The sequence below is a fragment of the Macaca thibetana genome, chromosome 8 (genome assembly GCF_024542745.1).
Source record: "Macaca thibetana thibetana isolate TM-01 chromosome 8, ASM2454274v1, whole genome shotgun sequence".
Taxonomy (NCBI): Eukaryota; Metazoa; Chordata; class Mammalia; order Primates; family Cercopithecidae; genus Macaca; species Macaca thibetana.
The window spans coordinates 75,115,973-75,143,693 of record NC_065585.1 but is presented as its reverse complement, the minus strand read 5'-3'; the positions used below and the strand labels follow the sequence as shown (position 1 = coordinate 75,143,693).

The 27,721-nt window shown below is 40.9% G+C and overlaps 1 protein-coding gene across 6 annotated transcripts in view; it reads left to right on the top strand.

Annotated features, from left to right (window-relative positions):
* Window positions 1–27,721, top strand: part of SULF1 (sulfatase 1) — a 192,864-nt gene that overhangs the window by 115,547 nt on the left and 49,596 nt on the right. For 5 of the 6 annotated variants that reach the window (XM_050802635.1, XM_050802638.1, XM_050802634.1 and 2 more), the window contains exons 6-12: window positions 5,335–5,486; window positions 7,932–8,101; window positions 19,494–19,644; window positions 20,544–20,719; window positions 22,063–22,191; window positions 22,471–22,527; window positions 23,659–23,788. In XM_050802635.1, the coding sequence (XP_050658592.1) occupies window positions 5,335–5,486; window positions 7,932–8,101; window positions 19,494–19,644; window positions 20,544–20,719; window positions 22,063–22,191; window positions 22,471–22,527; window positions 23,659–23,788 (965 nt within the window). Of the gene's footprint in view, window positions 1–5,334; window positions 5,487–7,931; window positions 8,102–19,493; window positions 19,645–20,543; window positions 20,720–22,062; window positions 22,192–22,470; window positions 22,528–23,658; window positions 23,789–27,721 lie in introns of those variants that run through there. The other variant, XM_050802636.1, reaches the window with a different exon arrangement.

The following is a 27,721-nucleotide window of genomic DNA, read 5'->3' as shown; positions in this document are numbered from 1 at the left end:
TGATAAGTACATAAACATAAGATACCTCATATATTTGTTAAACCACAGTGTGCCTGGAACATACTAGACATTGGGTTGAAGACATTTAAAGTAAGATTCCTGTCTTCACTATATTTACAATCTGGTTTGGGAAACCAGACTGCTGTATACAAACTGACATTAATCATAATTTTAACTTGGTTCAAAATTATATTTATAGTTACTACCATGAAATCCCATCACCCTAAGTCTATCAATTAAATGGATTAAAATTTCAATATATCTTTTGATACATTAAATAATATTTGACTTTTCTGCAGCATCAGATCTTCGGGTTAGTTACTATTGCTGGCTTTAAAATAAATGCCTTGGCTTCAGATAGTTCCAGGACATTTTTCTAAGCATTATGGAACAGGTTGTCCTAGACAGAAGTAGCGTGGTCTAAAGCCAACAATAATTACAATCAGGTCTTCTGATCTTTCTCCCTGCCTCCCAACCCCCACCACCTTCTTAAACAGCTGTGAAGGGGAAGTGCTTAATGGTGTCCAAAAAAAAAGAGGATGGGTGAATGGCATGTTAGCGATGTATTCAGATAGCAGGAATTGAATTGAATTGCCAATGCCGAAGGATAGAAAAACGTTGAACTATATGTAACCTACATATAGACATAATGGCAATATGGGCAAGAAAGCTAAATTCACCTTAGGAAGGGAGAGATTTAATACATCTGGAGGAAAATAATTAGCAGGCCAGATAATCAATTGCAGAGCGCCGCCCGGAAACATCATGTTGAAAGAGGCCAGGGGTGATTACAAACGAGTCTCAATGTCATGAGGCAACAAAAAGTCCAGAGCAACTGGAGGCCAACAGTGCTGCACCCTGACACCCGGGGCCCCCATCAGCCTTGGGATGAGTGTGATGGGTAAGCGCACATCTGGAATACTGAGTACATTTCTTACGCTCCATTAACATAGAGACACCGAAAACCTGGAGGGAGTTCTGAAGCAAATAGCAAAGACTATTAAAAGACTTGAAGGAATAGTTTATAAGGGAAGGATTAAGTCAAAGGGGAATGCCATGGCAATGGGTAGAAAACAGTACAAAATATCCTACAAAGTAAAACAATGAGGAAAGGGCAGGAATGACGTGGGGAGAGGAAACAAAAAACCCCAACAACGAAGTAACTTAAAGTGCAGAAAAAAAAAAATAAAACTAATTAAGCAGAAAAATGTAAGCCAAATGGAGGAGTTTGTTGCCACAAAACAAATAGTAGTGGGGAAGAAAATATGTAACCTCCGAAGAGATATTTTCAAGGGCACAAGTGCAGAACTCTAGTGTGAGATTTCTTTACACTGCAGAATAGAAAATCATTTACTATAAGACAGGGCCAAAAGGACACTGATAATGGTGACGCTAATAACAATATTAGTTGTAGGAGCACTTCACAAGCCCTTGTTTTGTGCCAGGCACTGTTTTCAGTGCTTTACATATGTGTTGATGCATTTAATCCTCGAAACAATCCTGCCACCATTATCGTTATCACCACAGTGGCTTTATAGAAGGGTAGTTGGGGGAGGGAGAAGTTAAGTAACTTGCATGTAGATGGATACCCTAGCAAGTATTAGGGCCAGAATTTGAACCCAAGCAGGCTGGCTCTAGGGTTTATATTCTCAATCACTATGCTTTTTGCCTTTTTGGAAAAAAAAAAAAAAAAGAGGAGAGAAAAGTGGGATAAACCCGTAGGGATGAGGAGGAGGCCAAGGAAAGCACGGGGCCTGAGGTTGTTAAGTGCAAGCTTTTTGGAAACAGTCCCTTTGAATGTTAGTGGGGTGTGGCCTTGGTCTGCTGCCTGTGGCTCCAAGTCATACTGCATGTTGTTGGAAAAGGAAAATCATCTTGTGGTTCTATGTGAAAAGGTCAGTTCGTCTCTAAGACAGGAATTCCTCATTAGAAGAATTCCTACTACACATAGTCAGCCCAGAAAGAAATCCTGAGTCACCTGATGTGAGACCCTTTGACACTTTGCCCTACACTGATCAACCTGCTCAATGCCCCTGACAGAATCCTTAAGCAGTGGGCACTTGGCTGACTGACGACCTGATTGGTTCACTCATTCACAGAGTCAACAAATAAACATTCATTCAACACACACACATTGCCATATTTCTCAGACTGGAGTCTAGACTCTTTTAAAAATAATGTAATAAGAAATAACAATTTTGGAAACTCTACAGCTCTATTCTATGAAAATGTTTTGAAGGCCAAATCAGCTTTAAAAAATATAATTTGGCTGAGCGCGGCGGCTCATGCCTGTAATCCCAGCACTCTGGGAGGCCTAGGCAGGTGGATCGATCATCTGAGGTCAGGAGTTCGAGACCAACCTGACCAGTATGGTAAAACCCCATCTCTACTTAAAAAAAAAAGAAAAAAAAATTAGCCTGGTGTGGTGGCATGCACCTGTAGTCCTAGCCACTTGGGAGTCTGAGACAGGAGAATCGCTTGAACCTGGGAGGCAGAGGTTGCAGTGAGCCGAGATCATGCCACTGTACTCTAACCTGGGCAATAGGGTGAGACTCCATCTCAAAAAAATAAATAAGATAATTTTAAAAATCACAAATTTTTAAAAGTCTAGACCTAGTAAAGTCCCCAGAATACATTGGGTTCATGAACCCAAGTTCAAGAAACAAAAAGGTTGGAGCCCTGAACTGTGTGCAAGGATGGAGAGTGCCTCAGAGATAAGGCAGAGGCAATGTTTGCCCTCAAAAAGCTTATAGTCTAGCAGGTATTCAGCTTCTATATGAATATGACTATACCACAATGGAGAAAGGGAAGATGACATTAGAACCACAAAGACAGTGTTGTGGAATTAAGACAGAGACTGTGAGTGAAATGGCATCTATTCTGGCCTTGATATATAAAGAGGCAAATAAAGAGAATTGCACAAGCAAAAATATTGAGGTGGGAACCAGAGAGCAAATAGAGGAAACATTAGCTGGAGAGAGGGACGATTAACAGAGAAATAGGAGATGGGGTTGGAAAGGGAAGGATTTTGTCCAAACTCAAGGTAACTCTGAGGGCAAGCTAGCAGAGTACAGTTGATTCTGCAGTCAGTGAGGGTTATCTGAGATTGCGAGAAGAGGGTGAAGTAACCAGAGCAGGTCCTTGGGAAGATCAATCAGTGGCAATCGGAGTGGAAAGACCCTCCAGCCTGGCTGGGAAAGTCAGTGAGACCATGAGCATCTGTGGGGGGTGGCAAGTTACCAGGGATGGTGGGAGGGATTTGAGCACTGTTTCCAAGGCACACTCAATAGGGGGTGGCAACTGCCCAGCAAGGGGAGTGCAGGAGCAGGCAGAAGCAGAGGAGACTCTGGAGGGCCAAACACGGTTCATGGAGGGTGATTATGCCATTCAGAGGAATGGAGTAAAGCTGAAAGGGAAAACCGGTAATTCCATTTTAGGTAATGGCATTAGGAAGCAAGTAAAACATTCAGATGGAGGAATTCTACAGGTACAGATGCTCCTTGACTTACGATGGGGTCACATCCCCATAAACCCATCATAAGTTGAAAATACAGTAAGTCAAAAGTACGTTTAATATACCGAACCTACCGAACACCAGAGCTTAGCTTAGCCCAGTCTAACTTAAATGTGCTCAGAACACTTATATTAGCCTACAGTTGGGCAAAATCATCGAACACAAAGCCAATAGGCTTGTAATAAAGTACTGAATATCTCATAGGGTTGATTGAGTACTGTCCTGAATGCATACCAATTTTACACCGCTGTAAATGTGAAAATCTTCAATTGAACCATCACAGGTCAGGGACCATCTGTAGTTGTATATCAAAGATAAAAGCAAGCTAACTAGCTATCCCATAGAGACACCAAAATTATGTACATTAAGTTTAAAATTCAGAATGTGTGTTTTCAGACCAATGTCAATAAAGTGCCCCAGTTCTAGAATTCGTTTCTATTATCCCAAGCCAGTCTTCCAGGAACTACTTTTTTTACCATGGATGTAAGCAAGGGCACCTATAAAATCTGTTTAAGGAAGCCAGGAAATGGCTTTGACATGGAAGGCGTCTGGCAACAGCTTTATAACATCAGAAAAACTAACACTTGCCTACATACGTGTATGTATGTATAGGGATGTGTGTTTGTGTGTACACACACATATATACATACACGCACACATGCATATACCTACACAGATATATATAAAATAAAATTTTCTCTGGCCCTTTCTACTTGAAGGGAAAGCTATGTGTGTGGCTAGAGTGACCAAACATTTAGGTTTACCCAGAATCGTGCTTGTTTATACCAGATTTTCTGTAATTACAATTACAAATAGCATCCTCTTTCTCTCTCAAAACTATTCCAATACATTTATGACTACCATTCGGCTAGTTTGTAATGCATTTTTCACTTCAAGAATGAACTCATATTGTTCCCGGAATCCCAGCTTCTTCTTTTCTTCCCGTACCCCTCTCCTGTCATCATCTTTTGCAGAAGACCAAATTTCTATTCACCCTCTCAGAAAGACCCAGTCAGCCCCGTGGCACAGTGGTCTTTCTTGGAAGTGACATGACAAAGTTATAAATGTGAAGGCCTTCCAGTGGCTTTTTTAGTGAACTATGTTGTCTTCATGCCACATATACTTCTACTATACTATAATTCTATGAAAATTAGTAATCTATATAGTAACTTTATGTTGAGAGAATTTTTATTATCTATAATAGATATATACATTCATAAAATACATGTAACATAAACACCCATTACATACTATACATGTGATATAAAACCTGACCATATCCCATAAAAATGGAGTTTACCATGGTTCCCTAGTTTAGAAAATTTGTACTTTCTGGATATGTAAAAACAAAAACAAGCTTTTCAATAGTGTTTTTATAATTCACAATTCTCAAATAGTAAGTTAGAAAACTTATCACAAAGACTGAACTTTCAGTTCTCCAACTCTTGCCCAGTGGTTGCATTCCAAATCTCACGCTACTTCTCTGATTGTTTCATCAACTTAACAAAAGGGCATAGCCTGATTTTACTGCAGTAAGACCATAAGAAATAAATGCACCCAGAGTGCTGTGATCATTATGATGCTTTCATTGAGCTGTAATCCATGTACTTGGATATGACTTCTATTTATTTTTTAAAAATGTGTTTATGTCACTTTGCCAAAGGATTGGAGTATTATACTAATGTCATTTTGGCATTCACATTACCTAGGCCAACTTTTGTTTTACCATCTCTTTTACAAGTCATAATTTTATACTTATCCATTTATTTAGGATTAATCATTTTACATGAAAAAAAATAATTCTTTTTTTCCCACTGCAGCCTTTTTTGGAAAATACCTCAATGAATATAATGGCAGCTACATCCCCCCTGGGTGGCGAGAATGGCTTGGATTAATCAAGAATTCTCGCTTCTATAATTACACTGTTTGTCGCAATGGCATCAAAGAAAAGCATGGATTTGATTATGCAAAGGTAATTTTCAGGCACTTTTACACTGCATCAATTTACTTTGTGCATAATGGGGAAAAGCCATTTTCAGTGAGTTAAACTATCCACAAGATTGGCTTTCTATGTTCTCACAATGTTAGCATGAGAAATGTTAAGGTAATTTTAAACTCTAGGCAAGGAAAAGACTCTCAAGGAACGCTGCCTTTGTGTAGTGATTTCCCTCATTAGGATGAAAGGCAATCAGGCTTTGATGAAAGTATCATCAAGAAAATCAGAATTCTCTGCTCTGTCTTGTGATAATTTTTGTCCCCCTAGCTGCCCTGGACCCAACCAGGGACTTGTCCACACAATCAAATGTTCATCTTATACTGTTTTACTTTTCATTGGGACAAAAGTATATTTTGTCTGTGGCTTCAGATTTAGGCACAAGCATAAGAGCAAATAAATATAATAATTAAAGGTTGAAAAACCACATTCCTTGTTTTTACTCCTGTTCTGACCAAGCTTATATGTGACAAGGATACCTGCCCTACCACAGCAAGCGTCCACAAAAGTCTCTAATGCTATCAATTCTAGGATTTTCAAATCAGTTCAGAGAAACTGAAATCAATGTCCTATGGTTCTTTGACAAATGGGTTCTAGTTTTGACTTAAAAATTCACAAAGATTTTGTGATAGCTGACTTAGGTTTAAATTTTTTTCAAATCATAAGAATAAAGGGGAAAATATCTTTGAATTTAGCCTGCTAATTTGCCTAAAATATCCCCTTCCCTTCCAGCCATACCCATCTCTTCTTCATTTATATAAAAGAAGCTGAGAATCTGCTCTATCTAGCAACCTCTCCCAACAGGCTAGATCACTTGGTAGAAATCGGAAGGAGAGAACTTGATTTAATGTTGGCATATTGCTGTCTTTTTGCTTGGCCTGATTTGAGCACAAGGGACTTGGTGGGAGATAAGATGTAAGTCCGGCTCCTTCATACCCTTCAGAAAACAATGAATGCAAATGAATTCATAAACATTGCTAATAGGCTTCCAAACTCATGAAAGTTAAAAGTTAGCATAGACCTTGGAGGCAAATTTGAGCAATATCCTCATTTGCAAAAATGAGAAAAAAGCTTTCTAGAGTGGCTCAACCACTCATCCTAGTTCATATCCCCGGCTGTGGATACAATCATCGCATGCAAATGGTGCAGACCATGTGCACTAATTGTCACTGCTCTCCTTTGCTGTCTGTAGGGATGCTTTTCATGCTCCTTGTTCAAGTTATTAACCTTTCTTTCCCTGTTGTCCTAAAGAGAGCAAAGTAATCAAGATTCTCTCCAAATACTAAATCAGCGTAACTTGTTCATTATCACAGCTGATTAAGTGTCAAAGACAACTGTGTCTGAAAAGAATATATATATTTTTTCAGTGAGGAAAAGAATGAAACAGACACCCCCTTGGAAGAGGAAGGAGATAGCCTGTAGAGTTGCCCTAACAATGACATGTGACACACACCATCCCTCTGATACTGCTTTTGCAGCTGTTCTGGTCCTTAAATCTACAACATGTGATTAGCCATGCCTGGGAGCCTTCAACATTTGCAAATATTGCCTAAACACTTTCTGAATAAAGTTTATACTGGAGCTCCAAGCCAATGACACACACTTAAAAAAAGCAGGTGGTTTAAGTTTTCATCTTTTCTTTCCTTTTTACTCCATTTCCTCCCTCCCTCTTACAGACCTGCATCAGCCCCCCTGACTGTGGGTTAAGTCATTTTATTAGCAAGTCAGACTCTAATCCCAGCAGCTGTATTGCTTTAGTTGTGCAATTAACACAGTATAATCTGCAGGAAATCAACTGCTCCCTATTCAAGTGTTTCAAGTAAATTAACTGATCAAATGTTACAGCTTTTCCCTGTGCTCCCAGATTTTGGCCATGACTTTGATTAGTGATTATTGTAATTCCCACAGGTGGATTTTTCATTTGAAGACAATATATTTTCTTGTGTTTGCGTATTTGTGTGCGTGTGTGTATGTGTGTGTGTGTGTTCTGCAACTGTAAATTTGAAGTGGGCGTGGGTGTTTCCTGCCCTTAAAGTAATTAAATTTTTTGCCAAGGAATTACATCAATGAAACCTGAGACTGAAATATGTATCTGGTGTTTCATGTGTTCTAGTGCTTTTATTGCCAGATTAATCATTATCTTGGGCAAACACGACTTGACTTTTTTTCCCCATTGCTAAGTTGTATATTACTTAAAATCCATTTTTCACATGTTACCAAGCTAGCAACCCTAGAAAACAACTGGCAGCTGATTTTCTCTATTATCGAAGATGTTTGGCTGCCTTGGGAGGTGCAGCCTTCCTTCCTGCTGTAGACCTTACCACTTCATGCAGTGAATTGCTTCTGGGGAAAGCAGTTATTCAAATGTGATCTGATGAATGTCACCTTTTGTAATTTTTGTTTTGTGTCAAATGTATGTTTCAGGACTACTTCACAGACTTAATCACTAACGAGAGCATTAATTACTTCAAAATGTCTAAGAGAATGTATCCCCATAGGCCCGTAATGATGGTGATCAGCCACGCTGCGCCCCATGGCCCCGAGGACTCGGCCCCACAGTTTTCTAAACTGTACCCCAATGCTTCCCAACACATGTAAGTAATAAACTCAACCTGCGACCTGCCGAACATGCCTTTCCCTTTTCTCCTCGCCCCACTCCTCCCCTTTACCCTGTTTCCTTCCACCCTGTGTATCCACAAGGCTTCCTTCATGAAAGGATAACTTAAGTGCAGACCATGGAACAGGCGGAGCCGCTGAGCCTGAAAGAAAGCGCCTTATCTGGGTGGTTTGAGGAGGAATCACATTTCCAGCATTTACAAGTAGCTAAATAGAAAGGAAGAGACGCACATAGAGTGAATGGGGGCAAGTTTTACAAGAGTTTCCTTTTGTTGTCTTAAATAATATTCGTGTGTCTGATCTAATAATAACGATGATCAAATAGTATGCTTTTCATAGCTACACAGTGGGGACCCCTGGTCTGGTTATAGAAACATGGGTTTATTTTCCAGGCGAATACTGTAGCAGCTTTGCTGCAGACGTGCGATTAGAATTCCTGCAGAAGGCAACTTAAGTGTCTTGCCCAAGAGGGCTTCTCAGGTCACAGCTTTAAAATAACCTGATTTTTTTTTTAAAAGAGGCAAGAGTCTTGGAGATGGGGGAGGTGGGAAGGCACAAGGGAGAGGGCTGATGGCATGGGGGGATGAGACAGAACAGAGAGCTGTCGTGTGCCACAGTTCTCACCAGACAAAGGTGGAAAAATCTGGATGCTCTGGCAGCAAAGAACATGATTTTGTTGTTCACTCATTTGACACCATTTCTTCCCAAGCTTTGCCATCAATATTCAGTCTTCCACACAGAGCAGTGGAGTTGGCTCTGTGTCTGCTGAAAGCCTGACCATTAGGGAGACAGGGAACAGAAAATTGGTATCTGTTTCCTATATTGTGAAACCTCCAAAATTGGTTCTTAATCTATTTGTACTTAAATATCATCTCTTTTCATCCACTCTGGTTATTAGCCAAGATTCCAGGCAGAAAGAACCTTATGAAAATAGATAACTAACTACTGCAGGCTCTCTAGTTGCTGGTCACTATACATCCCTAGAGTTTTTATAAAATGTTCTTTTTTTTTTTTTTTTTTTTTTTTTGAGACAGAGTCTCGCGCTGTCACCCAGGCTGGAGTGCAGTGGTGCAATCTCAGCTCACTGCAACCTCCGCCTCCTGGGTTCAAACAGTTCTCCGGCCTCAGGTTTCTGAGGAGCTGGGACTACAGGCGCACATCACCACACCTGGCTAATTTTTTGTATTTTTAGTAGAGATGCAGTTCCACCATGTTGGCTAGGCTGGTCTCAAACTCCCCTGACCTCAAATGATCCACCCACTTTGGCCTCCCAAAGTGCTGGGATTGCAGGCATGAACCACCGCACCCAGCCTTATAAAATATTTTTATTTGTACCTCATTGTAACTAATTGACTTATGACTCTTGGTCAGTGGTACACAGATCATCTCTATATCACGTGACTTAGACTAGAAAGAAGGAGGCCAGAGCTGACTCAGGACAAGAACTAACAATATGAAGCCAGGGTGGGTAACCTACTGAGCATGCCCAGGAACTCAGAGGATGGAAGTGTTTTTTTATTTGTTTGTTTTTGGATTTTTGTTTTCTGAGACAGTTTCGCTCTGTTGCCCAGACTGGAGTTCAGTGGCGCGATCTTGGCTCACTGCAAGCTCCACCTCCTGGGTTCCACGCCATTCTCCTGCCTCAGCCTCCCATGTAGCTGGGACTACAGGCACCCGCCACCACGCCCGGCTAATTTTTTTGTATTTTTAGTAGAGACGGGATTTCACCGTGTTAGCCACATGGAAGTGTTTTAATGCACAAACTATCATCAACAAATCGTGAAAGTTGCCCCAGCACCTGGGAATATAGCTGGGATAAGCCATTATGTTTTGGAGTCTACTCCATGGGCGGATATTTAAGCTTCTGAAGATCTTCCGCTATATATAACTCTGCAACTAAATTCATGAATGAAGCCCATGTGTGACAGTGGCTCTCCATTATAACTCACTTACAAATTTAGTAGCCAACTGATTCAATGAAAGGAAAAAGTCCTGCGGGCTTTTTCAATACCCCCGAACCCCTCTGTTCCCATTTCTGTTGAATCAGAAATCACTTTACCTTTCTTTATTGCATTAGCAGAAACCCAGCCTAAGGTGACTTCCTATAACTGTAAACTTTACAGATGTTCCCCTAAGCTGGAGGAGAAGGGGTTGACAAACCAGAGTGCTTTATGGCTCCTTAAAAGTCAGCCTGCCTTTGAAGCTTTGAGGCAAGGTCCTAAGCCTGCAGGAAAATCAGCCTCAGGTCAAGAGGTTCTGAGAGCTCAGTTGCATGGATTCAATATTGCATGAGGGGAGGGGTCTGCAGAGTTCTCAGGGTCTCAGCAATAGCTTTTTGAAAAGCATCTCTGATTCCAGTAATTAAAAATTCTATTTCATTACACAAATATTCATCGGTGCCACCTGTGACACTATGCAGTCCAGCAGGGATACAGATAAGCATGAGGAAGACATAGTTGCTGACATTTAAGGACTGATGAGCTAAGACAGGGGTTGGCACACTGATACTCACAGTCCAAACCTAGCTTGCCACCAGTTTTTGTTAATAAAATGTTATTGGCACACAGTCACGCTCATTCATTTATGTATTGTCTGTGGCTGCTTTCACAATACAACAACCAAGTTGAGTAGTTGTGTCAGATGCCATACAGACTGTAAATACTATCTTAGCCTTGATAAAGTGACTTTGCCCCAACCTCTGCTCTAGGGGCAGGATGGGCAAGTGTCCCAATGGCGATATCACCAATAGGGCCAGAAGTGACAAGCACAGAGCAGACATTGGCAGGGCTGCGGAGTGGGGAGGGAGAAGCATTCATATCTTCAAGGGAAACCAGGAAAACTCATGGACCACGACTTTCAAAGTGGGCCTCAAGGATGGGTAAAATTTCTGCAGATGATTGTATAGAGATTGGGTTTCAGGAAGAGAATATGGCAAGGACATGCGGTCACTGTGTAAGGGATGCAATCTAAGATGTGTCCTAGAAACTGCAGAATTGACTACAAAGAAAGCAGCACTGAGGAACAATGCTGCAAAGGGAAACTGTTGCAGAATATTGAGGATGTCAGTGAGTTTGTATGTAACTGCAAGCAGAGAGTCACTGGAGGTTGGGTAGTAACAAAATAGGAGGTGGCTCAGTCATTTCCACGTGCAAATAGATTCAGTAGTTCCTTTTTAGTTCAAATGAACCATCTATTGCCCTTATTTAGTGATTCTGTAAAGTAAAATCTACACAGGGCAGAGTGTGGCCTTAGAGGCTAACAAGCCTGCCTTCCTGTCTCAGCTGCTCTCACTAAGTCTATGGGTGCTTTCTTTAATCTCTGCAAACCTCCACGGTCTCATCTGTAAAATGGAGATAATACTAGCACCTTGATGTGATGTCATGAAGAGAAATTAAGAGAGGCAATGTAGGTAAAGTCCCCACATACAGCCTGGGACATAGAAGCCACTTCATAAGTGTCAATTCTTATTGATGCTTTCTATTGAGAAACTACCAACATTCTATCATTCTTGACCTACAAAAGGGCAATTTCATATGACTCAACTTAAGGTTTAGGGGAAGCAGTGAGAGAAATGACAACTTGATGCTTGTCCATTGTGACATGACATACCTCTTGACAAGCTAAGACTCACATTGTGATGAGCCTCTCACACCTGCCCATTCCAATGCAATAGACAGGATAAGGACCAATCTGGACTGTGTTATCTTTTCCAGGTGCAAGTATGTGCTATGGGTAAGTGCCAGTTTGGAGAACTCCCTTAGCCACAGGAAATGAAAATTCATATGGTTGGTTGAGGGATTCAGCTTCTCTTTGCTGCTAATCCTTGGGTTTTGTGCACCTAGACTGTGATCTCCTGCATACCCTGAAAGCCTTGAATTCCTGGCATCTTTGCTGTAAAGGTGTCCCTGGTTGCTGCTGGAGGAAGGGGCTGGAAGGAGTGAGCATGTGCACAGGTTCAGAGTTCAGTCTTCAGACAAAAGGAGTGAGACAAATTGAAGACAAGCTGCCGACGGTAGTGCATGGAGCTACTCAATGACCAGCTTCCTTAGCGAAAACATTAGCAACACATTCAGGCAAAGGGATGCAAGAAGTTAAGTACTTTGCAGAAATATTTGGCAGGCCTTGTGAACACTGCGCAAGAAACCGTAGGTTCTCCCCAGTTGCAGGGATGCAAGTAACGTGAACACTTTCCTTTTGGTCTTCTTCCTTGGTGGTCAGGCATCATTCGGATCGCTTTCATCTGGCATCGGGTTTTAACTATCTGATCCTCTCAGAACTGGGGCGAATGTATCATCTTTCCAAGGTGTTTGCCGTTCCCAACAAAGAGAGGAAGCCAGTTCGCTATTGGCCTGTTAGCTTTACAAATTGATGGTAGAGCTTATGCTTACCAAGAAAGAGTGAAAGGGGATTATCGACCACTTGTTGACAGGGAAAACAGTTTAATCAAATGGTAACTCAGCTACTCATAGCCACTGAGAAATCTGAGGAAGCCTCCGTCATAATAACACACATAATAATCCTATTACTAGAAAGCCCTGCACTCTGGCTAAGACTCTACTCTACTTTTCAGTAACTTACTTCCCCAGAACCTCCATAGGGATGCAATTCCTTCACCCCTGCTTTAATGTACTTCTCTCTCCCCGCCTCAGTGATGTCATGATACACACCTGTGGACAAAAGCCGTGACAGGGAAGGAGATGCCACTTACCTCCCCGGTGATTCTATAGGAAACTAAGGGACCTCCTTATCACCCTTCTACGAACTATGCCCCTGTCAACTTTGAAAATTTGTTGTTGTTGTTATTCCAATTTCTTTTTTTTTTTTTTTTTTTTTTGAGATGGAGTTTCACTCTTGTTGCATAGGCTGGAGTGCAACGGCATGATCTCGGCTCACCACAACCTCTGCCTCCCGGGTTCAAACCGTTCTCCTGCCTCAGCCTCCCGAGTAGCTGGAATTACAGGCATGCACCACCACGCTCGGCCTAATCTTGTATTTTTAGTAGAAACGGGTTTTCTCCTTGTAGGTCGGGCTGGTCTTGAACTCCCGACCTCAGGTGATCCGCCCGCCTCCGCCTCCCAAAGTGCTGGGATTGCAGGCATGAGCCAGCACACCTGGCCTGTTATTCCAATTTAACAGTTCTTTCTTCCCATACCTATAAATGTGTGTGACTGTGTGTGTGTGCATGTACACTCACACACACACAAATACACAAGTTCAAGTGAAATCTAAACTCTTGGTAGAACAGTCCGTGTGCACTAATTTGCAAGAGTTGTTGTGAAGGTAGAGCTTTTGAATAAACATAGATGTCAAAGGGAAAACTCCCTCTGTGCAAGCCACAGGACAAAGGTTTTGAAACACCTTTGTTATCTAAAGCTGAAAAGAAATGTCTTGCCTTAAAAGAATTTGCACATTCATACCTCTTTCCACAAATACATGAAAGGACGTGCTTTTGAAAATGAGAAAAGTTTAAATTCTACAAAAAAAAAAAAAGAAAAATGTGATTTGGGCAGAACTCATTGCTCCCTTTTCTCTGTTTCTAGCTCATTCTTCTCTGGGTGGATCATTTACTAATTATACTGTCAGCGTTGGTGTTGCTTTTTTACTGAGATCCCTGAAGTCAAGTTGCACAACTCCAGGGGGCATTCAAATAACATATCAGGTGAATGATGCCCTGGAATTTTGCAGGTAGCTTTGTTCTGAAGACAGGGACAAAATGCTTCATCTCTTTACCTCCCAGTGCCTGGTGAACATGCCTTCCGACAAAGGAGTTGCACAATTCATTGTTGCTTAGCAAATGAACAAATATGTTCACCTCATTAAATAGCTGACATGAAAACATTTTTAAAATAGTATCAAAATATTTAAACAGTTGGTTTCATGAATTTAAAAGACACTCAGAGATAATATAATTCCAGTTTTTTAGATTAAAAAACAAAAACCCAAAGTCTATGTTCTTTAAATGAAGGCCCAGATGGTTTTGTGAAGGTCACATGAGTATTTAGGGACAAAACTAGAGCTGAAACTCAATTCTCTTGGCCCCAGGTGATCTTCTCACTCCCCCAGACTTACTCAGTTCACATCACAGTCACAATTCAGATTAGAGCTATAAACAGTTCCATGCATCTGCACAATTCTAACTGATATTTATAGCTTCATTAAAAGACTCTGAATTATTTTTCTTATATACCTCCAATCAAGATCATTTGGTATTATCCTGCGTATGTTCAAATGTTACATATCTACAGATATTTGAACTCAGGTGGGGAATATCTCCACAAAGTCAATTAAGTAAGTTCAGTTTTAGTGAAAACTGAGATGGTGCAGCTTGAAGATTAAGTATAGAATTTCCAATTTAATGCTTTGAATGTGTGCCTTACATCTGTATCACTGGCTTATTCTGGGAATTGAAGTCTTATTTCATTTCTAAGAGAATGACGGTTCTGCTACCAGTGACCTTTAAGGGTTAGATCATCAGGGCTTTTTGTTTGTTTGTTTGTTTGAGACTAAATAAATGAAGAAAACACATGTTCAGATATAAAACACTAGAAATATATTCATTTTCACTGGGGTGACACCAAAGGCCATCAGCATTAAAAATGAACTCCTAAGTTCTTGCCATTCCCCAGGTGTAAATTTAATATACAAAACATGCATCTCTTGAAACTCTTTCTTTGCTAGTAAGAATAATTCTCCTAAAATACTCACCTGTCAAAAAAAAAAAAGGTAACATTATTGATTTTCAGAATTCTTATTTCTGTCATGTCAATAAGCAATACCAGAAAGAAAATCAAACAGCCAGGAGAATTGGCATGATGGTGAAGGTTGAGCTTACAAGTACAGTGGACTCAAGTATCCATGATCCAGCATACTGAGCAATAAATCCAAACGAGCAGTGACTACAGGAAAACAATATGCAGGGAGGCCTCGCTGGGAAAAGTTAAACTTTGATGTATGGGAATAGTCTATGGAGGATTACAGGGATGTTTTCTTGGAAGGATAAGGTCTGGAGTGTACAGTACTGGGTGAAGCCCTTATCTAACAGGCAAGAGAAAGGTCTTCCCAGGTTAGGCATGTGTGACTCTACCTCCAACACAGAATTTTTTTTTAAGAAAGCAATGGAAATTTGAAAATGATAGTCTTGTCTTTAGTCCTCTCAATTTTAATAACCAGTATTGTGTTATCTACCTTTTCATGGATGCAGCCAGTGTGCCTAGAAGAGCCAGGCTTTATTCTGTATTTGCAACAAAAGTTTTCCCAGGAACTGATGGGAAGATACCTGATGGGAAAGCAGAAGCAGGTGGTATTGTAAATCAGGATGAATGCTAAGATTTTAGGACTTACTTTTGATAGGAAGAAATGGATATATCAATTTTCCTTATAATGAGTGAGATTTTTGAGGCACTTTGTGGGGCTTCTGGTTCAAGACTGTGGCCCGTGTGGTGTTGTAGGAGGGGGACTGATGGAGAGCTATCCCGGTGCATTATTTCTGAGCCACCTCGGTGTACTTTACTTCCTCATTTGTAACATGGGACTAATGTGCCCTGCTGAGTCCCCACAGTTGCTGCAGCAATCAAATGAGCTATTAAGGGATAAGCTCTTTTCCAGCTACCTATGAGAATGGGTGTGATATGGTCCCAGAATTTGCTCTCTAGAGTCACAGAAATCTCCTAACCCTCACAAGAACTCTTTAAAGTTGTTATCCCCATTATATAGATGAGGGAACTGAGACTTAGACAAAAAGCTGTCCAGGATCACATACTATTAAGGAACAGAGCTGGGATGAATATTTGAGTCTAATTCCAAAACATTCTGGAATAACTCAATATGTGGTTTTCCATTTCTCCCAAAAACAGTTACCTGCTTTTTTCAGTGGCTTGTGTTCCAGCTGACAGCTCCAGGCCCTGTTTGAATAATTTGAAGGCAATCCTTAGGGAAGCAAGCTTTCATTATCACTGGGGAACAGAAGGCCGCATCTTCGAGGAATTTGGCAGACCTCAGCAGGGGGCAACCACAGGCCTTTGGCAAAAGATCACTTTTCAACAACATTGTCAATTCCAGTGACCCCCGACCTTCCACCTGCGGGTCCTTGAACAGCTGCTGTTCTGTGGGAAGCAGTGGCAGTCTGTCTTCCTTTAAAAGGCACGTGTACACTCTGTCCCTGCTGCCTGCTGAGATCCCACCTGGGACCTCATCCCCAGAGCTGGGGGTCATCTCCCATATCGAGAAATTAAGAAAAATAAGGGGGGCGGGCAGGGGAGGACAGCTTTGACATCAGTCCCTGAACTTTCCCTTTTAATATAAGCCAGATTTAACATATGTCATTCTGTAAATCCGGGAGTCCAATTTGAGGCTTGTAATTTGCTGCAAGCTTCCCTGTTCCTCCAAGTGGGGTGGAGCTATGCCAAGCACACCAAGGTAACTGGTGGAAGATATAATTTGCCCACTGTGGGCCTGCGTTTCAGTTCCCTATTGTAATTTTTATTTGTGTTGAGGTTTTGTGGTTTTAAAAAAGTCAACTAGATTCATTTTTAAATTAACCCAACCCAACATCAAAGGCAATAAGTAGAGGATGTTTAGGTATTATAAAGAAACCCTGTGTAATCTGTTATAGCTGTATTCTTTTTCAGGGCACGTATCAGTAAATGGTTAGGGGCCTTTCACGACCAACTCTCTATATTTCTCTGACCTCGAACTACCCCCATGGGCGAAAAACCCTTTTTGAGGGAATTTAGAAGCCCCTGTCTCCTCCTCCTCAACCTCTCAATCTAATCCTGTTTGTAACGCAACATGCTGCATGAAGAATAAGAGACATGGGCTTAAGTCCCTCCCCACTTCCCTTATGACTGTGGTTTACTTTTGGATATGAAGAACTCTTTCAGACCAAAGAAAAAAAATGGGACCATTTGGTTCATGAATCATTTACTTTGGTAGGCAGGAGAAAGTTTATATTGAAAGTTTATCTTAAGAATGACAGGTCATACCTGAAGAGTTTGTTTTGGAATACTATGGATTTTTTTCCAACCCAGATAATTACATGGGAGTTGCTTGTTTATTGGCTCATGGAGGAAATTCATGTGCCTCTGTTCTAGGCATTTTAAGTGCTATGTATATATGCTGGTTGTTCCTCAAAACAGCTTTGGGTTTGTTTTTTGTTTTTTGTTGGTGGTGGTGGTGGTTTTTTGAGATAGAGTCTCCCTCTGTCACCCAGGCTAGAGTGTAATGGCGCGATCTGGGCTCACTGCACCCTCCACCTCTCCGGTTCAAGAGAGTCTCCTGCCTCAACCTCCTGAGTAGCTGGGATTACAGGCGCCTGCCACCATGCCCGGCTAATTTTTGTATTTTTAGTAGAGACGGGGTTTAGCCATGTTGGCCAGGCTAATCTTGAACTCCTGACCTCAGGTGATTCATCCGCCTGGGCCTTCCAAAATGCTGGGATTACAGGCATGAGCCACCACGCCTGGCCCAAAACAGCTGCTTAAGAAAAGTGCTATTAACCCGTTTACAGATGAGCACATTTGAGCCACACCCTCTTTTCCACTCTAAATCTCGTCTCTTTCTTTAAACATGAGTTACTTACACTTCTGAGCATAACTGAGACACTTTTAGAGACAGTGTCTTCTGAGCTCAATGTTATATTATTTGTGCTGCTGTGCTTCTACTGGGTAACCAGCACCCATCCTGGTCACCAGGGTAACTTTGTCAACCAAGAAGGCCAGGGATCCCAAACCAGCGTTTTCTACTATCAAAAGAGAGGTTCTGCAAATCCACCAGCAGAAGAGCCTGTATAATAGCCGGTGGCATTTATATGATCCAGTGTGCAAGGCAGTGTCCCAGCGTATCACCATGAATCTCAGAAACTCCAGGCTTTCCCATGGGAAACCCACACCACCACAGAACCAGGGGAGGACTCGGTCAAAACTCCTGAAATCAATAAGCTCACAGTGACTGATTATTTCCCTAGTTTTATAATACAAATAATGGCATGGGATCACATTCAGCTGTCATTATCCACAACATTTCACTGATGGGATCCTCCTCAGACAGAGACTGGGAATCAGATTTCTCGGTCACATAAACTGTTGCTCATTCTGTGAGGCTGCCTATTTGTAAAGCTGTGGTTCATATTAAAAGCAATCTCAGATGTAGGAAGCACCCCTCACTTCCCTTCTCATTCATTTTGTTAAAGCAAATGGGCTTTGGGATTCAGTTCTGTTTCTACCACTTACTAATGTTGTTAATTTGGAGGAGTTCCTTAACTTTGCCAAGCCTTGATTTTCTCAGCTGTAGAAGGGGAATAATAAACCTATTTTACAGAACAGCTGAGACAATTCGGTGAGTTAATGTATATAAAACAGTTTGCACGATACCCAACAAATGTTAAACTCTCACTCAGTTTTTAATATTAACCTCTATGTGCTTAATAACATTGAAGAAGAAGATTCCAATGGATTATAGTCTGTTAAAGAGTTCAAATATAAACAGATAATTCTCGGGGTGAGAACTGCCGTAGCATAGATATGTTGTCTGCCCATGCCAGAGCATGAGGTGGCGGCATCTAATGGTGGAGGGGGTTGGGTGAGACATCAAGAGAAGGTGACATATTTTTTTCAGTACCCGGTGGAAGACATGGGATACTACGTGGATCTCTGCGGTAGATTAAATATAGACTCGAACTAACCTATTCTGGAACAATAGGACTATTTCCTTGTGGCTTATAGAAATTATTCCCTGCACCTATATTGATTTGTTTATTAAATGAATAGCTTTATTGGTAAACATGTATATTGCAGAAGTAGACTTGGTTATCATTCCCACAAGTCCAATTAAAGTAATGGTATCTATATACAAAACTCATAAAGACTAGATAAGTAAGTATTCAATAAAATACTCTTCTCAAGTATTCAAGAGAAAAAATGTGTTGAAATGATGATTCATCATTCCACATAACATATTTGTGACTACATTTAATAGCCTCATTAGCAATAAAATTTTTATCAGTTAACATCACATGAGAATATTCCCTTGTACCTTACTGAGATTTTATCTGCAGATTTGTAACATAACCATCATCATCTTGATACGTTTCTTACACATTTTATTCAGTGAACCCAAATGAACTTCTAATTACATGTTCAGCTGCCAGTCATGGTTTTATATGTTTGAATATATACACCTTCAGAGGATATTTGCTGTTTGGGGTGGTGAAGACTTCATCTTCTTATACATGCAAACAGAAGATAGTTGGAAGAGGAAGATGTTTTAGCAGTGTCTCAATTATCTCTCCATAATGATTATTTCACAACCTCGAGATATAGTCCTGAAAGACTAAGTAAGAAATATATAGTAAGATTCCTTTCTGGATATTTGCAGAACTCCTAGTTATAACTATGCACCAAATATGGATAAACACTGGATTATGCAGTACACAGGACCAATGCTGCCCATCCACATGGAATTTACAAACATTCTACAGCGCAAAAGGCTCCAGACTTTGATGTCAGTGGATGATTCTGTGGAGAGGGTAAGCACATGAACCTACCTCAGTGATAGTTTTTGGCCCAGCTTCCTTGGTGTAGACTCATTCTTGCCAATCCTGTTTGGTTTTTTCCCCTTCATTTTCCAGCATCACGTTGAGAGAGAAAGAAAGAGAGAGAATATGTATTTAGTGGCTGAATCATCCCTCCCCTATCTTGCCCTCATTCCATCTACCTCTCCAGAGTTGGTTTCTTATGGAGCCAGTAAAAAATAGGAGAGAAAAATCAAATCAGCATAGATCAAGGGCCACATCCTCAAAGACAATGAAGAATGATGGAGCTTGTGGTGAACTTGAACTTGGAGTTAAGGGCCCCATCTAAAGCAACAGCAATTACTCAGCTCCAGCTAAATTTTGCCATGTCGAAATGTGGATCAAGTATCAGCAGGTCTTCTGACTTTTTTAAAGAAGCCAGAAACACAAAAAAAATTATTTGAAATTTTCTGAACTTTGAAACATAGTATAAGCCAAACAAGATGTGCCTCAGGCTGGATTTAACTGGATCAGGCTCGGAAGCAGCCTGTTTTTAACCCTTGGTAATTAGATATGTGATGATAACTTTAACAATGGGTTTTGAAAATACAACCTATAAAGTTTGATGGTAGAGGTTTTTGTGTGGGGTGTTTTTGTTTTTGTTTACCAAACAAGCAAGCAAAAAGCCTGTAAGTAGAATGTGCTAGATTCTAAAAAGTTACGTTTCAACTTTACTATTGGACCTTTTCCCTCCCAGATTGTAAGCAAACAGAAAATATACATAATGTTATTAAAGCAACTCTTGCCTTTTAAAAATAACAGGAAAAATATTCGGGGGCAGTCGTGGCAACATTATTGAGCATCATCTTACACCAGCACAATTGATTCTGACTTGTTCCTGTGCTGTATTTCAGCTGTATAACATGCTCGTGGAGACGGGAGAGCTGGAGAACACTTACATCATTTACACCGCTGACCATGGTTACCACATTGGACAGTTTGGACTGGTCAAGGGGAAATCCATGCCATATGACTTTGATATTCGTGTGCCTTTTTTTATTCGTGGTCCAAGTGTAGAACCAGGATCAATGTACGTATTTCTCTGTTTGCAACATTCAACTGTCGTACCTCATGTGTGTCTAAGATAATTCAATTACCAGTCTCAGTATCCGGTTTCCTTTCATCCCAAACAAAAAAGGATGTGTGTGGGTTGGTTAATTTAGAAGATGAAAACCTTTTCCCCCCTGCCACATCTTAAATTAGCTGAAGTATACTACTTAAAGAGAAAGGAAAAATAACTGTATCAATGACTATTCTCTCAAATTGACTGGAATCCATGTCTTTTTGGTCTGTGTGCACAGACAGGATGTGATCTTCTGGGACATCATCCTTCTTTGAATCAGAGATGCGCTGTCATTTAAAAAAAATAAATAAATAAAAACCGATGCCATCCTTTTAGTGTGTAACTTTTAAAATTTTTCCGAAAGAAATGTTTTTAAAAGATAAATTTTTAAACGCTGGCTTTTCTTTTAAAGGAAAAAGAGCTGAAGGACTAGGCTGCTATTTCTGTCACTGTAGGCAGGTCACTGCATCTCTTTGCATCTCTGTTTTCCCATCATAAAATGGCCTTGCCAATCATCTCAGAATGTTTTGAATAAAATGGGATTGCATCCATGAAAGAATTATGGGAAGACTAAAAGAAAAAGTAGAAGTAGAATCCAGAAGCTGGAGTGGCCCTTAAAAGTCATCTAGCCTGGACCCCTGATGTAACAGTGAAGCTAGGCAGACAGTGTCAGTGCCCACCTCAGATCCCTGATTCTGGAAGTGCTGGCAGTGGGGCCCAGAGCCCAGATGTTCTGAATCTCCCCCATATACCTCATGTGCTGCCACATCCCACTACGTCCTGGAGAGAGGGCAACTGAAGTAAGAAAGGTTTCTTTGAAGAATGTTATTATGCCTCCTAAGATTATTAGAAATACCCTGGGAATTGTCAGACCTATAGCTAGAAGGCTTTATGTTTTAAGGACTAGGTAGCATAGATTGAATTCAACTGTAAAAACTGTACATCCTATTTAAAAATATTGATTTTAAGGCCCTTGTTCAACTGGAGAGTTATGGACTATTGGATTTTAAACAAAAGTATGCTTGCTGCAAAAACCATGTATCAGGCTGCATCTTGCCTGGTGATGTGGTCAGAGCACAGGGGTGCAGGCATCTCTCCAGCCTGAACCTGGCAAGAGTCAGTTAATCTTGCTCAGTGCCATTGGTGTGATCACACACCCACCCTTGCCATGGAACCACCCATGCCTAGGAGACCAGATGAGAGGGTGAGAAGAGTTGAAGGCCAATGAGTCACTATTGTAGAAAAAGCAGCCCTAAGTACCACCTTCCCCTGGCATTGGATCTCAGCCATCACCGTGTGCCCCTTTACAGAGTCCCACAGATCGTTCTCAACATTGACTTGGCCCCCACGATCCTGGATATCGCTGGGCTCGACACACCTCCTGATGTGGACGGCAAGTCTGTCCTCAAACTTCTGGACCCAGAAAAGCCAGGTAACAGGTGCGTCACTGTTCCTCCTCTCAGCCAGCCCCAAACACACTGAGCTCCAGCTGGTGCCCAGAGCCATCCAGCAGCTGAAGACATGGAGGCAGAATATACCTTGCCCACAAGGATCACCCCAAGTTGAGCATTCCTCAGCTGCTTGTGAATAGCATATTGATGGAGATGCAGTCGTGGTCTGTGGGAAGTGAGAGGTGTTTCTTTAAATAAGCTGTTAGCACAGATCCATTTGGAAAAACGTCCAGATGCCAACAGTAAATATTATCATTTTGCTTTCAGGTTTCGAACAAACAAGAAGGCCAAAATTTGGCGTGATACATTCCTAGTGGAAAGAGGGTAATTATTGGTTCCTGGGGTGCTTCTGGGAACCAGTCCTAGTGGGCAGCTCTCCCTGCTGGGTATTTTTTTTTTCTCCTTATTTTTGTTTACTAAGCATGCAGATTTTGTAAGCCTAGTCACAAGATTAAATGATTTGCTGCTTATTCTGTGGTGGCCAATAGAGTAATTATTGCTGGATCAGAATTGTAAAGAATAACCCTCAAGTTGGTTAATTGGTACAAAAATACAGTTAGATAGAAGTTATAGTATTTGATAGTATAGTTGGGACATTATCATTAACAATAATTTACGGTATATTTTGAAATAACTACAAGTAAAGAATTGTAATATTCCCAACACAAGGAAAAGATAAATGAGATGATGAATATCTCAATTATCTTGATTTGATCATTACCCATTGTATATCACACATACCCCCAAAATATGTATAATTATGATATATCAACTTTTAAAATACCAAAACAGCAAGAGAATGATGAGTCCACATCCCCCAAAAAGAATAAATTCTCATAAGATTGGACCAACGCCTTTATCATGGGTGTAGATTTACTGTTGCATTTCTCAGTGCTGGTTTCTAATCAGTCCAGTAGATTGAGTTTCTCTACCATCCTCCCCACGTTCTTCTCTAAGCTGCCTCCAAGCCTTACCCAGCACCTTTCTTTCTACTTCCTACTTCTTTTCCTTATGTGCCTTTCCTAGCTTTAAATAGATAAATATATGCCATTGTAATTATTTCCATCGTCACTTCTGGGTTTCTCCCTTTTGATTCATTAATGCCCATTGCCTTGTTTTTCTCTGTACATAAATAAGGAGAGAGACAACATTTATATAATTTTTTTAACAAAAGGAACTTTGAGCATGTAAAATGAAACATGTATGCCCAAATTTTGAAATTAATGCTTTTGGGAAGAATGAATCTTTTCCTGACCTGTCATCTTCATCCTACCCAGCTTGTCATTTTCATAAAGGACCCATCAAATGTTGAACTCCTGTAGACACAGATTAACATCTGTTTCTTGCTGTTTAAAGAATGTGGAGTCATGTGACAGAGAAAAAAAAAAGGGCAGGACTCAGGGACCGTAATTCAGATCACTTCTCATGTACGAAGCTTTTCCCTTTTTGTCGAAGCAAATTTCTACGTAAGAAGGAAGAATCCAGCAAGAATATCCAACAGTCAAATCACTTGCCCAAGTACGAGCGGGTCAAAGAACTGTGCCAGCAGGCCAGGTACCAGACAGCCTGTGAACAACCAGGGCAGGTGAGTGACACAGGCTTTTTTTACCACCACTCATGGGCTTCTCCATCCCTAATTTAGAAAGTTGTCCAAATATGAAAGAATGTACATTTGTGTATAAATAAGCTTTTCCTAGTGGTCTTGAGGGCAAGCTCACTGAGACACCTCTCCACAGACAGGATTACGTAACTGGTTCAGGCTGGGCCTCCCCATTACTACTTGGGCTCCCTCCAGTTAAAAAAGATGATTATCTCAGATAAAGTTCTATGCCAAAAGACACTGGTTTCCTCTGAGGAAATGATTCCTGTTATAGTCCCTGTTAACTAGTCACTGAGGAGTTGCCAAGAGGCTACTTAGTCAAAGCACAGGTACGTGCTGAGCCTCTGGGCAGTGAACCACTGCAAGAGACACAATGGGGCCTTCACCCTAGGCTAAACTCAGATGTCCTCTTACCCCCAGTGGAGGACAGAGCCTGTGACCAAGCTTGAGGAATGAGAAGAGAAACTATATTCTGTTTATTGTTCCTACTTCTGCTACAAAGATTCTCGCATCAAATATTTCATTAGAATAAATCTTCATTAGTAGAAATATTACTATAGACCCCAGGGCTACCCAGAATATCAGTTATTATCAGTAAGAATAAAAGAAATACGGTGTGATGAATTAACATTGCTTTTAAAGAAAGTGAGTACATATGAATTTAAACCAGTTTAAAACCAATGATTTTAAATGCTCTTGATTGAAATGTATGCTAGCTAAAAGAGAATGCTGTGTCATGATGAGAGGAACTGAACTTTGGCCCAAATCATTGCAGCTTAGAGCAAAATCAGAGGAAAGCGAAAAATACTAACACGTAGTGAGCATTTGTCTTATCTCAGGCATGGTACGCAGGATTTTGTAGCATTTACTCAATTTAATCTTCACATCTGTAGAGTGAGGTGGGCATTGGCATCCCCATTTTACACATGGGCGACTGGAATTCAAACAGGATTTGTCTGATTCAAAAACTCAGTCCACTTGCTGCCTTCCAAGGTAGGTTACAATAACCAGGTGAAGAGAAGTTCAAATCTTCTGTGAGTCTTTTTTTAACTTAACTGACCTCTAGATATCCACACAATTCACCAACACCAGTTCAAGATGTCAGGCTCATGGAATGAGTAGGTAACGAAGTTATGAAGTGGCCTCACTCATTATACGCTTATTTTATGGTATCTAGCTTGTTGAATAGACATTCATAATAAACAACTTGATCCTTATACCCTGCATTTCCTCGGGCTTTCTTGTACACAGGATCCCTTTGAAATAGAAGAGGAAAGGGAGGGAGAGCCGTTGAAGGAAGGGCTAAAACTAAGCCTTCACTGCATTCTAGTACGTCTTAATTTTCAAGTGTTTAGTGGAGAAAAGCTTAGACCTATTCATTATATTTTAATTTGAAGTCTTCAAATCTTTCTTATGAAAGCTCCAAACATTATTATGAGTAAAACCTCAGAATTACTTTGTAGCTCTAAGATGATTTTTATGAGCCAGCCTCAATAGACTAATTTACTTTTATTCAGGAGTTGCAAATGTTCAGTGTTAAATACATTTCATGCAAATTGGTGATCTTGTTACTCTTTTAGCTCTAAGAGGTGAACATTATAGTCTTTTGGGAATAAGGTACACTGCCTACCTTTCAGTGTATAATTTTACAAACCTCTCCATATGGCTTGCCCTAAAATTTTAATATATGTCCTAAAGGGCAAATGTAGCATAAACTAGATTATGGTACTTTGGCACAAGATTTTCACTCATGAGCTGAATGCTAACTATATTAAAAACTTAAGTTTGCTTTTTCATATTTTTCTGAACTTGTTTTGGCCCCATAAAATGCTTTCATATCTGGAATTTTCCTCCACTGTTTCATTTCTCTGTGAATCAGTCTGAATTTAGATCCATTTTGTGGATATATGAGAACGTCAGCAATGGTCTCTTTTAGAAAGGCCTGAATTTGTGGAACAAAGAATTAGGCTATGCCCCAATGGTGATTTATTTCTTAGAATTTCTTTACATTGGGCCTGAGTGAGCTTTAGAAGTGAAGACCTGGAGAGTATTTCTGATTTTCTCTAGCTTCAGTGTATCACAGCACTAGTGAACTGTTACTCTAATCCCGAACCAGTAGGATCAGCATCCCTGAGAGTTTGTCAGAAGTGCAAATTCTCTGGCTATTGCAGACCTTCTGAATCAGAACCTCTAGGGGTGAAGCCCAGCAATCTGTGTGTTAACAAGTCCTCCAGGTGACTCTGATGTTCCCTGAAAGTTTGAGAAGCACTATTCTAACCCACGATTGTGATTACTGGTGGTCCTTAAACCATCACTTAGGAATCTAAGAACTTCAAGAAAATTTTGAGCCTGAATCTTTAAAGCAGTTATTCAATCTATGGGTCAAACCTGATAGCTATGTTGTATGCTGTTGTTTTGTTTTGTTTGAGACAGCGTTTTACTGTCACCCAGGCTAGAGTGCAGTGGCATGATCATGGCTCACTGCAGCCTCACCCTCCTGGGCTCAGGTGATTCTCCTACCTCAGCCTCCTGAGTAGCTAGGACTGCAGGCAAACACTACCATATTCAACTAATTTTTGTGCTTTTTTAGAGATGGAGTTTTGCCATGTTGCCCAGGCTGGTCTGGAACTCCTGGACTCAAGCGATCCTCCCACCTTGACCTCTCAAAGTGCTGGGATTACAGGAGTGAGCCTCCATGCCCAGCCAGCTCTGTTGTGTTCTATCGACTTTTTATATCTCGGCCTTTTGCTCTTTCTTTCTGGCTACTTTGAAGATTATCTTTTTTTGGTGACAGTATCACTGGCTTTAAAAAATGGAAGAAGAAAATTCAGAATAATGATGCTGAATTGTTCAGGTTCGAGGTAGCAGCAGAGGCTAGAACTGACCTGCTTGGAATCTGCTCTCTCTTGACGTCCCTCCTGGCATGCACCCTGCTTCTGTTCCTATTAACAAGTTGAATGGCCTTCATTCCAAGGCAACACAGTCTTAGGTTTTGACACTCCATGGGGTACAAAGGGAAAATCAGCATGACTAGCCCCATTCTCTTCACTCTTAATCCCAGAGATGGTGAATGCCCCCTTCCTCCCACATCCTTGTGCCAGGTCACCTAAAGGTTGTTTGGTGGCGTCAATGCGGGTGCATGAGGTAAGTCAACAGAGGAAAGAGATCCAAAGGTTGGGGTTAGAATATTGGCCGCCACCACTTTCTAGTTGTGTCTTCTCAAACAGTTCACTTACTTTCTCCTGAGTCTCAGGTTTTCTATCTCTAAAATGGAGAAAATTAACCTCACCCTTGTGAGGATTAAGTGATATTATACTAAGTGAGACTGAGATTAATTTTCTCCAGTGTGCGAGTATTGGGTGGTGTTATTATTCCAAGCCATCTTACCTGCTGTTTTCATTCCTATGAAGCCAATAAGAATTAAAATGGGCTGAGGCCGGGCGCGGTGGCTTATGTCTATAATCCCAACAATTTGGGAGCCCGAGGCGGGCAGATCACCTGAAGTCAGGAGTTCAAGACCAGCCTGGCCAACATAGTGAAACCCCATCTCTACTAAAAATACAAAATTAACCAGGTGTGGGTGGTGGGGCACCTGTAATTCCAGCTACCTGGGAGGCTGAGGCAGGGGAATCACTTGAACCCAGGAGGCAGAAGTTGCAGTGAGTCGAGATTGTGTCATTGCACTCCAGCCTGAGCAAAAAGGGTGAAACTGCATCTCAAAATTAATTAATTAATTAATTAATTAAAAAGAATAAAAATGGTCTGGAATCCCAGAGACTTGGCATCACTTCTTGACTATGTGAACACAACAACCAGCGGGGACTAATTAAGACAACATGGACATATGTGTTTCCATTACTCCCACGTTCCCGAATTAATATGAGACAGAGTGTGAATTCCCTCCACTCTCTCAGCTGG